This window comes from Arvicanthis niloticus, chromosome 3, assembly GCF_011762505.2.
Source record: "Arvicanthis niloticus isolate mArvNil1 chromosome 3, mArvNil1.pat.X, whole genome shotgun sequence".
Classification (NCBI taxonomy): Eukaryota; Metazoa; Chordata; class Mammalia; order Rodentia; family Muridae; genus Arvicanthis; species Arvicanthis niloticus.
Window position 1 is genome coordinate 8,926,521 of NC_047660.1, and position 15,340 is coordinate 8,941,860.

The 15,340-nt window shown below is 41.6% G+C and overlaps 1 protein-coding gene across 1 annotated transcript in view; it reads right to left on the reverse strand.

Annotated features, from left to right (window-relative positions):
* Nucleotides 1–14,566, reverse strand: part of Gpc5 (glypican 5) — a 1,248,052-nt gene extending 1,233,486 nt beyond the window's left edge. Inside the window, exon 1 of the mRNA XM_034498469.2 lies at nt 13,997–14,566. Within this exon, the coding sequence (XP_034354360.1) occupies nt 13,997–14,369 (373 nt within the window). The 5' untranslated portion in view covers nt 14,370–14,566. The remainder of the gene's footprint in view (nt 1–13,996) is intronic.
* Nucleotides 14,567–15,340: the final 774 nt, after the last annotated feature.

Here is a 15,340-nt window from a genome sequence, read left to right on the forward strand (position 1 = left end):
GACACCCCACACTTGTCCCAGTTAGAATTTCTATAGCTGTGGTAAAACACCCTAACCAAAAACAAGCTGGGGGTATAGTGGGAGTTTTGTTTGTTTGTTTTTTTTTTTGTTTTTTAGGGGTTTTGTGGCTTATACTTCTGCATTGTAGTCTGTCATTACAGGAAGTCAGAGACAGGAAGTCAAAGGGGCAGGAATCTGGAGGTAGGAGCTGATATAGAGCTATAGAGGGGTCCTGCTTACTAGCTCTATCCCTTCGACTTGTTGAACTTGCTTTTGTGTAGCACCTAACACCATCAGCCCAGGGATGGTCCTCTTCCATTGATTATTAATTAATAAAAATGCCTTGCAAGGTTGTCTAAGTCAAATCTAATGAAGGCATTTTCTCAGTTGAGACTCCTTCCTCTCCAATGCCTATAGCTTGTATCAAGTAGACAAGTCAAGCACTCAACCTGGTAAGAGACTTCCTCATGGGTCAGAGGTAAAGCAAACTGCCAGAAATCCAGGCCACAAACCCCAGGAAACAAAAGAAGAAACAGAAACTAAGGAACAAAAAACTCATCTAACAAACAAAATCAGCATCTAGACGTATAATGATCCAAAGTGCCTAAACGCCAGTGTGCAAGCACAGTCAACAACAGCCAGGGCAAAATGGCACCACCAGAGCACAGGTAGACTGTGACAGCAAGACCTGAGTATTCTAATGCAGCCGAAGAACAAGAAAACAACCTTAAAACTTTATAAAAATGACCCTGCAAAGAAAGTCCCACCACCACATAATAGTCAAAACACAATGTACAGAACCAAGCAAGAATATTAAAAGCTGCAAGGGGAAAATACTAAGTAACATATAAAGGCAAACATATCAGAGCTACACCCAACTTCTCAACAGAGACTCTCGAAGCCAGAAGGGCCTGGACATATATTTCAAGGATCAGAGGGGGATTGCAAAACCATAGGAAGAACGACAGTATCAACAAACCTGGACCCCCTCAGAGCTCCCAGAGACCAAGCCACCAACCAAAGAGCATGCATGGGCTGACCCTTGGCACCTGGCACATATGTAGCAGAAGGCTGCCTTATCTTCCTTCAGTAATAGAAGATGCACCTAATTCTGAAGAGACTTGATGGGCCGAGATGGGGGATAGACAGGGGGCCCCACCCTTTCAGAGGCAAAGGGGAGGGAGAAAGGACTCTGTGAAGAGGGGTGCTGGGAGGGGGTAGCATTTAGAATGTAAATAAAGCAATTTTTTTAAAAAGTACTAATCAGAGAAAACATAAAAAGATATTTCAACATTCTTAGCCATCAGTGAAATGCAAATCAAAGCAACTCTGAGATTCCATTGTACAAACATCAGAATAGCTAAGATCAATACCACAAGTGACAGCTCCTGCTAGCTAGGATGTAGACCAAGGGAAACACTCCTGCATTGCTGGTAGGAGTGCAAACTTGTATAATGACTCTGGAAATTAATTTGGCAGTTTCTTGGAAAATTGGAAATAGCTCTACCTCCAGACCCAGTTGTACCACTCCTGGGCATATAACTAATGGATGCTCTGCTGTACCACAAGGACACTTCCTCAGCTATGTTCACAGCAGCTTTTTCATAATAGTCAGAAACAGGAAACAACCTAGATGCCACTTAACTGAAGAATGGATTAAAAAACTGTGGTACATTTACACAATGGAGCATTACTTGGCTGTTAAAAACAATGACATCATAAAATTTGGCAGAAAATGGATGGAACTAGAAAAAACAACCCTGAGTGAGTTTACCCAGACCCAGAAAGAAAAATTTGGTATGTATTCTTTTATAAGAGGATATTATCTGTAAAGTAAAGGATGACCATGCTACAATCCACAGACCCAAGCTAATTAACAAGGAAGGCTCGAGGAAGGGGAGAGAAACATTAATCTCACAAAGAAAGGGAAACAGAATACACTGTGAATGGAAGGGAAGAGGAGACTGGGCAGAGATGAGGGTTGAGGATGCAAACAGGAGGGATAAGTTGTGGGAAGAATGTAAGGAGAGAGTACTAGGAGAGAAAACTGGGGAGAGGGCATCTCTGCTGAAGGTATTTATCAGCTATAGGAGTTCCCTAGGGTCACTTATGTATGCTACCATATCATCTGCGAATATCGACAATTTGCCTTCTTCTTTTCCTTGAGCAATGAAAAATTCCAGTAGTTTACAAGGGTTACCATAGCTAAGACTCCTAGGCAGTGTGGGACATAGAGCCTGAACTGGCTATCTCCTGTAACTAAGAAACATTTCCAATAGAGGGATTGGGACGCCAACCAGTCACAAAACCTTAACCTAAAATTTGTCCAGACAACAACAAGATGTACAAGCATAGAGATGGAGCAGAAATTAAGGGAGTGGCCAGCCAATGTCTGGTTCAGCTTGAGATTTTTGCGATGTGCAGGAGCCCACCCCAGACACTGCCAGGAGGACAAAAAACCAGAGACTGGATAATCAAGAGACTTAGGATAGAAACAAAAACAAGAACAAGAAAAAAATAAAATGGAATGAAATGATTCCTAATGATACTCTAGATAGATTAGTGCCTAGCCCAATTGTGATCAGAGAGGCTTTACCCAGCAACGGATGGAAACAGATGCAGAGACCCACAGCCAAACATTAGATGAAACTTGATAAATCTCTTGAAAGAAAGAAAAGGAAGAACTGTAGGAACCAAAGGTGTCAAGAACACTACAAGAAAACCCACAGAATCAACCAACCTGAACCTATACAGGCTCACAGAGACTGGACCAACAACCATGAAGTCTGTATGGGACTGACCTGGGCCCTCTGCACATATGCTACAATTGTGTAGTTTGTTCTTCTTGTGGGACCCCTAACAGTGGGAGCAGGAGCTGTCTCTGACTCTGTTGCCTGCCTTTGCTACCCATTCCCCCTACTGGGTCACCTTGCCCAGCCTTAACAGAAGTCCTACTCTTCCTGCAATTTGATACTCTGAGGCTGGTTGATATCCATTAATGCCAATTCGTTTCTGAAGAGAAATGGAGGAGTGGATGGAGATAGGAGATAAGGGAAGGGACTGGGAAGAGATGAGGGAGGGGAAACTTTAATCAGGATGTAAAATAAATAAAATTCGGAGAAAAAATGATGTGCAGGGCCCATAGTGGTTTATCCCTAGAATAGGCACATGAGTGAGAAAGGAAGCAACAGGGAACTGTGGAAGACAAAAGGAAGCAACAGGAAACTGTGGAAGACAAAGGGGAGCAACAGGAAACTGTGGAAGACAGCTCCAAAGCAAATGTGGGAACTTAAGCTTTTACATAAATGCTGGGGGATGCTGGGGCATGCTGGGGGATGCTGGGGGATGCTGGGGCATGCTGGGGGATGCTGGGGCATGCTGGGGGATGCTGGGGGATGCTGGGGGATGCTGGGGGATGCTGGGGCATGCTGGGGGATGCTGGGGCATGCTGGGGGATGCTGGGGGATGCTTCCAGCTATCTAGTAAACACCTCTGGATTAGTACCAATACCTTGCACATGTTTCCTGGGACCACCTACTCCCCATATTCAACTTATACTTGAGTTGATGATAATGACAGAAACTTTTATAACAAATCAGCTTCCTGAAAATGTTTAATTTGAAAACCAAAGAACGACGACTTTAGTTCTTTCTTTTGTTAGAAGCTGCAGAGCTGTATTTCTGACAGATATAGAAGGTTAATCTGCAGGAGGAAAACTAAACTTTAATCTATGTAGAGGGATTGGTCCCATGGGTTGGGCCCTGAAGTCAAAAAGAGGAGAAATTGAGAGGAGAGACAGCATTCATTTCTCTGTGGATCCTGACTGCAGATCCAAGGAGACCAGCTGCCTCCGGCTCCTGCTTCCATGTTCTCCCTTCTGTGACAATGTACTTCAAACTGTAAGTTAAAGTAGATTCACCCTTCCTTAAGCTGAATTTGTCCCAACAACAAGTAACTAATATTGAATGTCTTAGTCAGGGTTTCTATTGCTGTGATGAAACACCATGACCAAAACAACCTGGGGAGGAAAGGGTTTACGCAACTCACACGTCTAACTCACTGCTAGATAGTGGAAGTTAGAACAGAAACCCAAGCAGAGCAGGAACCTGGAGGCAGGAGCTGATGCAGAGGCCATGGAGGGGTGCTGCTTCCTGGCTTACTCAGCTTTCTTTCTTATACAACCCAGGACAAACAGCATAGGGATGACACCAGCCACAGTGGACTTGTCCCCACCCCATCAACACAGTTCTCAAAGCCACTAGAAAAGAAAAAAACCTGTATATACTAGTGTATGCATGCATGTGTGTATGTATGTATGTATATATGTATGTATGTATGTATATGTAAAAGAAAGCAAAACATCACAGAGTCATTGAGTCATTTGCTAAATGTCACACATCTACTAAATAGAATGGTGAAACTAAGCCATTTCAAAACTATAAATTCATTTCTCTGTACTGTAACACGAGACAAATTGTAATAATATGTCTGGTTTTTCCATTTATTTATTACAAAACAACATATTAGTGCTTTGTCAGACTTACTTTTTCTCATTATGACTACAAGACATTTGTATACATAAATTAAATGTTAAATATTTAATGACCTGAAGCTTTACTGCACCAGTGAACTTCCAGAAAGGAAAAAGAAAACTTAGTTTTGACTTTCAAACTAAAGCTCTTAGCTGCTTAGGCACAGACCCATGCAGGTACACCTGATACACACCACCCAAAGAAGCTCATTGATTTCTCTGCTGTCAATTTCATCTCCATGTGAGTCTCACGGTGTTCTTTCTATTTCCTTTACCTTTTAAGGTGATCAAAATCTGTTTTTGAAAAAAAAAAAAAAACAAAACAACAACAACAAAAAAAACCAACTTTTGTTGTTCGTTTGTTTTTCCGTGTTTTTAAAAATCCAGAGTAAAATGTGTTTCAACCCTGGGAAGAACGACCTATCAATCTCTCCCTTTTATTGACCTGCTTCAGTTTCAGCTCATTAAACGCAGACATCTCAATGATCAAAAGGAAACAAGCCAAATGTAACTTGGTCTAACCTTACTGAATAACAGAGCTACTCAAAAAGCAAATAAATCTGAACCGGTAATTTAATATTGACAGTCTCCCACATAAAGAATCTCTATAAGATGAACAGGACATCCCTGTGTAATTTTTTTTTTCCGGTACTTCATTTGATCAATGCAGGCACAGTCTTGCTGTGTTTTCATATCAACTCTCCTCTCAGATTTCATCCTTTCCTAACTTGAGAAAATTGAAAAGGCAAAAGAATAGGAATTGTAAGAACACAGCTGCAGAGAGCAATTAATACTGCTTATCCAGAATTATGAAAACTAGGGTAAATTTTACAGTGAAGGAAAAGGAATAGTAATTCAAACTCCTTATCCTGATGAGTAATAAATCTTTAATCCTGTGGAGCTGGGGGGATGGCTCGGTGGTTCACAGCACCAGCTGCTTTTCCAGAGGCTCTGAGTTCAGTTCCCAGCAACCACATGGTAGCTCACAACCGCTTGTAATGGGATCTGATGCCCTCTTCTGGTGTGTCCGAAGACAGCTACAATGTACTCACATACGTAAAATAAATAACTCTTTAGAAGATGTAATCATGTCCTCAGGGAAGTTCACTAGCTTTCAGATCATGACTATCTTTAAACATATTTCAGTGAAGATCTGAGTCATATCAAAATATTCATGTCCATTCCATTAGCACAAAGACAAATTCTTCTTCTCTTTAGGGAAATTTCTTCATGCTTCTTATGTCCAAAACAAATCATGACATTACTTCATATAGGCAGAAATAATTTCCCAAATTTTCAGTGAAAAGCAATCATAAAGAAGTGATGCACCTGTGTGTCTATAAGTCAATAGATTAATGGAAAAAAACTGTGGTATGAACATGCACTAGGTTAGGGCCCGTCTTTAAAGAATCAGATACTGTCATTTGCAGCCACACGGAGGATTGTTGAGGATGTCATTTTGAATTTTAAAAAGAGGAAAATCAAATACTTTGATTTTGAAATAACAGAGAGTAAAGGGGTGGACACCACACGCTCGGTTAATCCAGGATCTGATCAAGGAATATAAAACTATAGTTATAAAGAATTAAGTTGAAGAGATCTGTTGTACAAGGAACTAGTAAACACAATCCTCAGAAAGACCAACCTGGATTTTAGCACCACACTCAATCTTCAGAAAGGACCACACTGGATTGTAAGGTTTTTGCCACCAAGAACAATCCATCGTGACATTACATGTATCTTATTTAGCTAGATTTAGCCACTTCACAGCATGCATACATTAAGTGTATATACAAGTTACATATTCAATATATATAGTGAAATATTAAGTTATAAATAATAAATATAAATCATTTCATATCACTAATTTAAAATAAATGGATTTTTTAAAAAGACTAAGATTGTATTTTTAAAGTTGCCTGGACTGGAAATACTTTACAGACTGATAGATATCCCGATACAATACAGAATGGTTTGTGATTTACTAGCAATTATTTATTTTATTCTCAAAGTCTGTGGTCACTCTGCTTTTTCCACATGCTGTCCTAAACACCACATGGGTGACTGCACTGACTATTTTTCTTTTTGTGACCAAATGCCTGACAGGTGAGATTTAAGGACGAAATGAGTTCTTTGGGCTCATACTTTGAGGTGAAGTTCATTATGGCTAGGAAGGCATTGTCACAGCTGCTCAGTTTCAGCACATCTGCAGTGAAGAAGAGAGAGACAGATGCTGGAACCTTTTCATTCTTTCCAGGATGCCAACCCATGGAGCCATGCCAGTAACATCTGAGGTAGGTCTTCACACCTCAGTTTACCCAGTCTAGACATACTGAGAGCTGTGTCTCCTAGGTGACCCTAAATCCTGTCCTTAACAATTAACATTACTGACACAGCAGCCTTCTGCAAACACAGTTCTTCTCCGTGCAGGAGTTACTCTGTAGCTAAGCAATGTGGTCAGCAGTGCTTCTCTCAGCATGGAACTAAGAAGGATGGAAGAAGAAAGGAGCATTCAGCTCACACTTCTTCAGTAGTCATTTCTTCATGGGAGAAGTTCTATTTGACCCATTCATTTTCCATTCTCTTAACAAGTCAATAAAGCCCCACAGGCAGATGCCCTGGCCTAGCAATGGTGGCTGTATACACGAACCCTAAGCGTTAAATGTTTTTCCTTTCCCTGCAGAACAGAAATGTCAGAAAGAATTCTCTTCCAGATACTTGTCTGTTTGTCCGTGTGCTCCATTTCAAAACTGTTAAAGAAAATAGGTAATATTTTCTTTAAATTTGAATTTTATGGGGTTGGGTCACTTTACAGAATCTGTGCCAAAGTAACATGAGAAAATGTTATCTCCAAGGAAACAAGTTATTCAACAACACAGCCAAGCATAGGACAGAACATATCTACAAACCAACATCAACTTTACAGCTTTACTGACTACAGTCTTCATCCTTCGTGGATTAATGAATAGAAATTACAACTAAGTACAATGAATAACATGTTAGGTAAATATTAATTAAAAATTAATTTATTCACCAAAATTTAATATAAATGCTGACCTGACAAAAATCAATTATAGATTATTTTCTCCTATAGGGCATCAGTATGCTAAAGAACAGAAGTACATTTAACATGCATCTCTGTGCTATAAATAATGCTACATCTCCTGGGGATTCAGTGCCCTCTTCTGGCCTCTTCAGGCACAGGTGCAAACAGAAGTGTGTGTGCACATGCACACACACAAACACACATATGTTGGGGGCCGACTTTTAGCAGAAAGCAGCTATCAGCTTTGCAGCCATCTTGAGCCATATACCCTGACATGAGACTTGGATTACAATAGCCTACAACAGCTAAGCACACTCTGATAATCTTGGTTTGGATACCTTGGGTGTGTGAGATTAAAGGTGTGTGAGATTAAAGGTGTGTGAGGTTAAAGGTGTGTAACTTAAGAGTGTGACTTAGAAGTGTAGAGATCAGATTTAGAGACAAGACCTAAGGGCATGATTAAAGGTGTGACCAAAAGGCATGGCTTAGAAGTGAGACATATAAAGGCGAGAGGCGGACAGAAGAGAGATGAGAGAATCAGACACTTTAGAGAGTACAACTTTGAGAACAATTTGGAGTAACAGAGATTCAGACACTAGGAGTAGGAGTAGACATTAGACACTGGGAAGAGAACAACAGGGGTACAACTAGGAACTAGAAGTAGAACAACTAGAAACTAGGAACTAGGAACTCAAGACTTGGGACTTGGACTAGGAAGAGAGACTGAAGAATAAACGGGATTGAAACACACTGTCTGGTCTCCATTCTTCGAGTTCGTCCTCACTCTCTCTCTTGCTGAACCCCGACCCGCCGCGGACTGGAGCGGCAGCTTGGGCCGGGGGAACAGTGGCAGCCAAGCATGGAGTGGAGAGGGCTGCAACATTTTAGGCCGCCCAAAGTGGGCCAGCCTAGGCCCCAACATTTTTGGCGCCTGAACAGGGACTAGTGCGGTTCTCAACATTTTTTGGTGCCCAACGTGGGGCAGCCCGGCCCTCAACATTTTGCTCGGGCTGCGACACACACACACATGTATATACACATATATGTGTATATGCACACCCATACATATATATACACACACACACAAATATGTGTCTGCTTATGTGTATACATATACACACACACATATATATACAAAACATATATATATATAATTTAATATTATATATGGGGGTATATGTTATATATTATACATATTATATATGGGTGTGTATATGTGTACGTGTGTGAATATATATACATATATATATATACATGTGATACATGTGTTTGTACATACACACACACACACACACACACACACACACATATATATATATATATATATATATACACACACACACACACATAAGTGCCTCTTTTAAAAATAAGAATTGAAGAGGGAACACTCCTGTATCTAGATGACAACAACCAGATATAAAGTTCTGAGTTCCCAAAGAGGTGCCATACATATACTAGGGCTAGGGTTTTCTTTGTTGTTGTTGTTTTTAATGCTTTTTAAAGACTTACTTATTTGATGTATATGGATGTTTTGTGAACCAGAAGAAGGCATCAGATCCCATAGAACTACAGTTACAGACAGTTGTGAACTGCCATGGGGGTGCTGAGAATTGAACTCAGGATCTCTGAAGTGGCAGCCAGTGCTCTCAACCACTGAGACATCTCTCTAATCCCCAGACCTAGGGATTTCTAAAACTCTGCAACTTGCACATGTTAGTTAAGTTTGTGCGGTATGCAAAGCATCTAGTTGGAAATGTCTAAAACTACGTTTCTTGGAGCTATATTTAAAGGAACCATGCCTCTAAACCTTTCAGGTATACCTTGCTGGGCTTTGCTGTAAAGCCCTTACTCTTCTGTGACCAAGATGAGTACCCATCTCAGAGCCATATATTCAATGTAAAACTCACAGCACATAGACATCAGGGTTGTAGATACTCAATACTCGAGACTTCCTTCCATCATTTCAGAATCAGAGAGATTGAGAAGATATACCAGCTTCTTTCAGCTTTGTAGCAGGATACTGATTCTGCTACATTGTATTTGCAGTAGATCTCAGGTGATTAGGAAGAAGAGGAGGTGGAGCTGGGAGAGAAAGAGAGGAAGGGGACGGAAAAAAGGAGGAAGGGGAGAAAAGATATAGAGGAAGGGGAGAAGAAGGACGCTATCAGCCATGGAGAACCACACATAGGTACAAAGCTGTCCTGGGTAGAAAGTTTCATCAAATGGTTAGATATTGGGTAACAACTCTAATTGTGTGGGCATCTTGTTAACTGAGCATTTCTAAATATATAAATCCTTTAGATAATCATTAAGCTTTAAGAGTCTCATTTCTACTGGGTACTTCGAAGATGGCAGATATTGTCTGGGGTTCAGCCGAGCTTTGTGGATGCTGCGTGGTGTATTGGCAGAGCCATCCCCCACGCTGGTGTCTCATGGGTGCCAGGGCCTGGGATCTAGCTAGCCAGAACCCCGAATCAGAGCTGAGCAGCAGCAGGAACCTGGTGGCTTCCTGGAACAAGCCAGATCGGACACCGTTTTCTAAATATCTCCCCCTACACAGCTTAACTAGATAAAATGTTGCAATGCTTATTTTGTGCTAAGCCCTGGTCTGTGCACCAGACAGCATTCAAAACACAAGTTACAAGTCAAGTACAATCAGTTGTATGACTTCCAGGACCCAAATCAGAAGCAAATGCCAGACCAGTGTTCAAATTCCAATAGAGTGCCAACCATACATTAAAATAGGCACCATATCCTTCTGAATATGGACTTTGTGTGACAGTGTAGACTAAAGCAGCCAGGCACTCGTACAGACATCTGTCTAAAAGAAGCTCTCCTGAAACAAAGTCCTTGGATATTTTCATTAAGAAAAAGTCATGTGAAAGTATTATGCTGATTTTGACTAACCCAATAGAATCACTCATGTACAAATTTAATATAATACTACTATTATGAGTTAGCTGAAGAGATCAATGAGCAAAGTCACAGATATCTAGTTAGAAATGTAATCTATATTACACACACACACACACACACACAAATGGGGCAACAAACCCACATTCCAGAAATTCTTATTTAGCTCCAAACAAGAACATAAAACACAGCGTGTATCTCTTAAGCATGTAAGATGTATCTCTTAAGCATCCAAATCACAACCATCCTGAAGCCATCTATGGGTATCGGAGGGAGGAGTGCTGCACTCTGGTCTTTTAACCTTGGTTTGTGAAATGTGTAGTCTGCAGTGTCTGCCTACAACCACCTAAATTGTCTCCAAAGAGGCTCAAGTCAACTGAGCTACTGAAGCCTGCACTGGAGCCCTTTCAGCCAGAAACCCAAGTAAATCTCTAGTCTTTGCAACTTTTGGTTGTCTTAGATATTTTAATTTTTTGTAGTCATGAAAAGCTAACACTTACCTTCTACAAACTTTGCTACAATGTGTATATGTAGGATAGATAATCACTCATTAAAATTAGTTACATACTAACTGACTGATAGTAAATCCCTTAACCATCTTCTAAGAGAAGGAGTGTGTATGTGACTAAATCATCATCTTCCCTCCCCAATGAGTAAAAGTAAATAAAAGGCCTTTAGAGATGCCCCCACTAACAGTCCTTCCCTGAACAAAATAAACAAGAGCAAAGGGCACCTTGACTACTACTTAGGAAATGAAACCAGAACACAGGCATCTGTAATTCTAATCACATTTGCGCCTCCTCTCCCTTTTACATTTCTCATCCAAACATTCTCAGGAGCTCAATGGGCTTAAAGGAATTGGAGCAGTGCAGAGAACAAAGGTGGAGGGAATCTGGGGGACCACTTAAAAGGCTGACCACGCCATTTTAATAATTTCAAACTCAGATACGAGCTTCCAGAAGGTATAATAATCACAATCATAGGACAGAATTGCAGAAAGTTATTCTATCTTCTTTATAATAATAAAAAAAAAAAAAAAAAAACAGCATTTGAGCTAGACACCTCAGGAATTATTAACTGTGGACAAGAAATTTAAAAAAAAAAAAAAATAAACTGAGAAAAACAAATACTAAATTAAATGTATTCATTTTACTCAATAAAAGGCTTTGTATTAAATAAGTGCATGAATTTTTAAAATGTACTATTTGTATTTCCATGTGGAAGGGACTACTTATATATTAAGTATACACTGTCCTGAGACTGGTGTGATTTTTAGAACACTAGGTAGCCACTTACTGATTTTATCATGGTAACTATTATAAATAGCTGTGAAATATAACTGCATTAATATAAGAATTAACATAAATATAAGAATAAAGAAAATATTAAGCATAAATTATATATGACTTATGAGATTTGGATTGGAAATCGAGAATGGGTTTTGTTTTGGTTTTTTTTTTTTTTTTTTGAGCAGGAAAATAAGATGAATCAATGTCAAACCATTTTAAGGTTTTTGCTGAATTATTCAAATCAATGAATGATACAATCAAATGTCAGTATTATATCAAATTTGTACATGAGTGATTCTATTGGGTTAGTCAAAATCAGCATAATACTTTCACATGACTTTTTCTTAATGAAAATATCCAAGGAATTTAGCGCTTGTTTCAGGAGAGTTTCTTTCAGACAGTACCTCTGTACGAGTGCCTGGCTGTTTTAGTGGGAGCTACTCTGAGTTTTCATTGCTCAAGCCACAGATAAGAAAAGTGCTTTCCACAGGAAAACAACCCAGGATGACTCTTTTTAAAAGGTGCGTGCTCCCTTGGCACTTAGGTTGTGCCATCTGTACCAAATGCAAACAGTGGCAACTATTTGCTTTTCTGGAGGGTAGAGCTTCAGTAGCTCCTTATAGTAAAAGGCTGTCTCTGTGATCAGTGCTCTAGAATTTTCCTCTTCAAAGGCGATGACATACACAAGGTTCTAGAAATGAAACTCAACACCTTTCTGGACTGTGTTGTCTTCAGCAGGTGCAGGAACGCTGAGCCGTGAGAAAGTATCGGGATCAAAGCTCAAGGAAGTGTCAACTACAGCCAGAGCTATGGCATCCAGGAGATACGATCTCATAATGTACCTGAGGCTTAGACAGCTCGACACCCGCTGCACACAAACCAATTAGTTCCATAAGCAGTTAAGTGAGATGTACTTCCTAATGAAAGAATACACTGACATCATTACATATTTAAAAGGTTTTTGGTTTGTGTGTGGGGGGGTGTCTGTGTTTTGTTTTGGTTTTGAAGAGACAAGAATTGCCCTAAGCTGGAAGTATCACTGATGTGTGTCAAGTATGGAAAGAGTGTCTAGTGATTTGAATGGGTATTATAATAAATACTGGTGTATTTAAAAGTCATCGGAGCGCTGGCTAGTGGGCTTTATGTGCCCTGACACCAGGGAAAGGATGATAAGAATTGAGTGAGCTAACTAGCAGAAAAGCAATCAAGCAAATGTGCTACCACTGGGGAGTGCTAACGGCAAGCCTCCTCTCATTGGAAAAGGGGTGTTTTTGGTACTCAGGCATCCTTTGCAAATTCTTTGTTCATCAGACCACCTCCTCAAACCCATCCCTCTCTGCTGACTTCAACAGCTAGCGGTACTTCACTATGATCTAACTTAGCTCAAGACACTATATTCGCTCCCTAACACACACACCTTCTCTTCCAGATAGAATGTGTACTTGTTCTCCCACCAGCAGCTAAGAAACTGAGTGTAGGATAGGGCACAGGAGATGAACGCAGGCAAAGGGGTATATAGGATGCATGGTCTCTTAACTGTCTTGTTCCCAGTGAGTCTATGGTATACCTCATCTTTGCTCGGTGACTGCAAAACGCAGGGCTTGATCGCCTGTTGTCCTAATGCCTTTCAGGCTTGAAACTACTTTGTGGGTCTGGGACACAAACTAAGCAGCTCAGATTTCTTCTGTAGGAAGGCTTGGTGCCACGGTGCAGAGGGGCAACTAAAGGTCATCTCTGAGTGCAATGGGTCGAGTGCTCATTACAGATAACATTGGCACCTTGTCCAGCAAAAGAATATAAAAAGGATTGCTATTTTACCATCAAATTTGCGGCCACCAACACAATTCCTCTGAGGTTGTGAGCAAACAGTGAAACCAGGACCCCTGGTGATATTCCCTGTGGGAACAGATCCTGGAGTTGCTACGCGGCAACCCTCCCCCTTTTACTAGTCCTTGGAACACATCACTAGGGAGTGAGGGAGCACCGGCAGGAAGCAAATGCCCCAGAGCTTCGAGGAACCCTTGAAGATGCCCTATTCCAGTGAGCAGACCAAGCATCCCCAAAGGCCCCACATCAATTCATCTACTGGGGCGGGAGAACCTAAAAGGTCGTCGTCTCACCAAGGACCATCACTGGATGCCCTGAAGAGTGTGGTCGCAAGCCCAGAGGTCCCCAGCTGGAGCCCCGCACAGTATGGGGCCAACCAGCGGCTCTTACCTGCCCGCGGCGCCTCCGGCAGCCCCTTGACAGCTCCTCCAAGCCGCCACTGGAAAAGTTTCCGAACTTCTTCGCAGCTCTCCACGCCCTCACTTCGGGTAGATCCAAGGAGAGCCAGGAGAAGGAGACAGCGCCAGCCCAGACGCCAGGTGCGGGCATCCATCCTCGGTGTTCGGGTCGCGCCCTCCCCGCTGTGGTATCTATTCTCCCGAGCACTTAGCATCGGAGGCGCTGGAAGAAGACCCGTAGCCGTGTCTGGCGGAGGTTCGATGCGCAGGCGGCCACGGGAAGACCGCGAAGGAACCGCGGCTTCACCTGCAAGAGCTCCGCTTCTTCCCCTGAAGCCCTGAGGCTGAGATGCTGGACTTCTCATGCTAAGCGTCCCCGGAGTCCCTCCCGGACCGGGGCGGGTTGGCGCTACGCAAGCCGAACACAGACCGGGGAGAAGCGAAGAAACGGAGAGAGCATCCAGCACCGGCCGCTGTCGCTGCACCCGCCTAGGGCTCTGCTCGCAGCCAGGAACCTAGGCTATGCCAGCCAGCGGAGCTCTAGAGCCCAGCTCGCTCGCCCCGCGAATAGGCCACGCCCCCTAGCCACGCCCCCAGCAGGCCGCCGGCTCCTCCCAAGCCCTGATTCTGCAGAGCACAGTAAGCGCTGGGCCCTGAGACCTCAGAGAAGAACCAAATTAAAGAAAGGAAACTAGTCTTCCTCCCGGTTCATTTCGGAAAGCATTCACCTGCTGAAACGAAAGTGTGTATAAAGAGGATCAGAGAAAGGAGGAGACGAGAAACATGAATTGGAAATAAGATGAAACATTTCTCTACACATCAAGGTCCTCTATGCATAGGAATCTGTATCCAAATTTCATGAAATGGACCTTCAGCAATTTCAAAAGGCAAAATCTGGGTTTTGAGAGACCTAATAACACTTGGGTTTCAAAGCAGCCTGAAGAAGTTGTTTTCAAATGCTTTATGCTTGTAATTATTTTTTATTTTAAACGTTTTATGCTTTTTAGTTCTAGCAAGATTTTTCTATAATATGATTTTTCTGAAAGACTTTACAATTTAGAGTCTCAATGGGAAGTTATCACATTCTTTATATCTCGCTGACCTTCAATTTATTCTCTTTAACATCATAGTTCACATCAGCATTATACCTTCCGGAGCCTTGACACGTTTGAAAATGTGTTTTTAATATTTCTCAGAGAATCACTAAGACAAAAGCGCTCAAAGGAGTTTCTCCCCAGGAAAATAGAAGCAACGAACATACTGGGAAATTACAAGCCAAAAAAGAAAGTTTGTCAAGTTAGAGCTTGCAAAAGGAAATCGAGAGAAACCATGAAGC